Source organism: Pterocles gutturalis, unplaced genomic scaffold, assembly GCF_000699245.1.
Source record: "Pterocles gutturalis isolate BGI_N339 unplaced genomic scaffold, ASM69924v1 scaffold3141, whole genome shotgun sequence".
NCBI classification, from domain to species: Eukaryota; Metazoa; Chordata; class Aves; order Pterocliformes; family Pteroclidae; genus Pterocles; species Pterocles gutturalis.
This window is the reverse complement of record NW_010097503.1, coordinates 12886-13568: the sequence shown is the minus strand read 5'-3', so window position 1 is coordinate 13568 and position 683 is coordinate 12886. Positions and strand designations below refer to the sequence as shown.

At 62.7% G+C, this 683-nt stretch overlaps 1 protein-coding gene across 1 annotated transcript in view; it reads right to left on the bottom strand.

Moving 5' to 3' along the window:
- Positions 1-26: 26 nt before the first annotated feature.
- Positions 27-683, bottom strand: part of ANKRD28 (ankyrin repeat domain 28) — a gene marked incomplete at its 5' end in the record, with an annotated part of 13095 nt that continues 12438 nt past the window's right edge. Inside the window, 2 exon segments of the mRNA XM_010075094.1 lie at positions 27-113; positions 529-611. Coding sequence (XP_010073396.1) covers positions 27-113; positions 529-611 — 170 coding nt within the window.

Here is a 683-nt window from a genome sequence, read left to right as displayed (position 1 = left end):
CCCCCGTGGCACAGCGCTGCGAATACTCACATCTGCAGAGCACTGTTACTTGCATTGATAAGGCCAAGGTCGTGGGTTTCCCCCAGGATCAACAAGGCACACTTTTCATGGCCCTGCAAGGGAGACAGCACTGCTCACGGAGCCGGGGCTGCCCAGGGCACGCGGGGCTGTCCGAGCGGAGCACAATTCCCCGGAATACGGGAACATTCCCTAAACCCAACCTTCCACAACAGTCCAGCGCTTCGGCAGGGCACGAGGAGACGCTGCTGTCCCCTCCATCCCCACAGCGTCTCTTTTTCTGCCTCCTGCTCCCACCCCGAGCCCAGGGAGCACCCAGCCGGGGCTGTGCTACAGCCCAACCGCTCCAAACAGACCCAGGAGCTTCTGCACGGGGCAGGGCAGGGAAGCAGGAGCTCAGAGCACGGCCAGAGCCCTTGCCTCCACTCCGGCAGGGCGGACAGCCCCTCTGGTGAAGGTGACATGAGTGACGGTGACGGCAACCGCGGCTGAGCGCCGCCGGACCCTCACCTTGCTGCAGGCCAGGTGAAGAGCTGTGTTCTTGTTGACATCCAGCACAGTTATATTTGCTTTCGCTTGGTACAGCAGGAACTCTGGAACGAGGGGGACAGGGGCTGGTGAGGAGCAGCAGCATGGAGCCTGGCAACGTGGGGCAGTGACGGAGG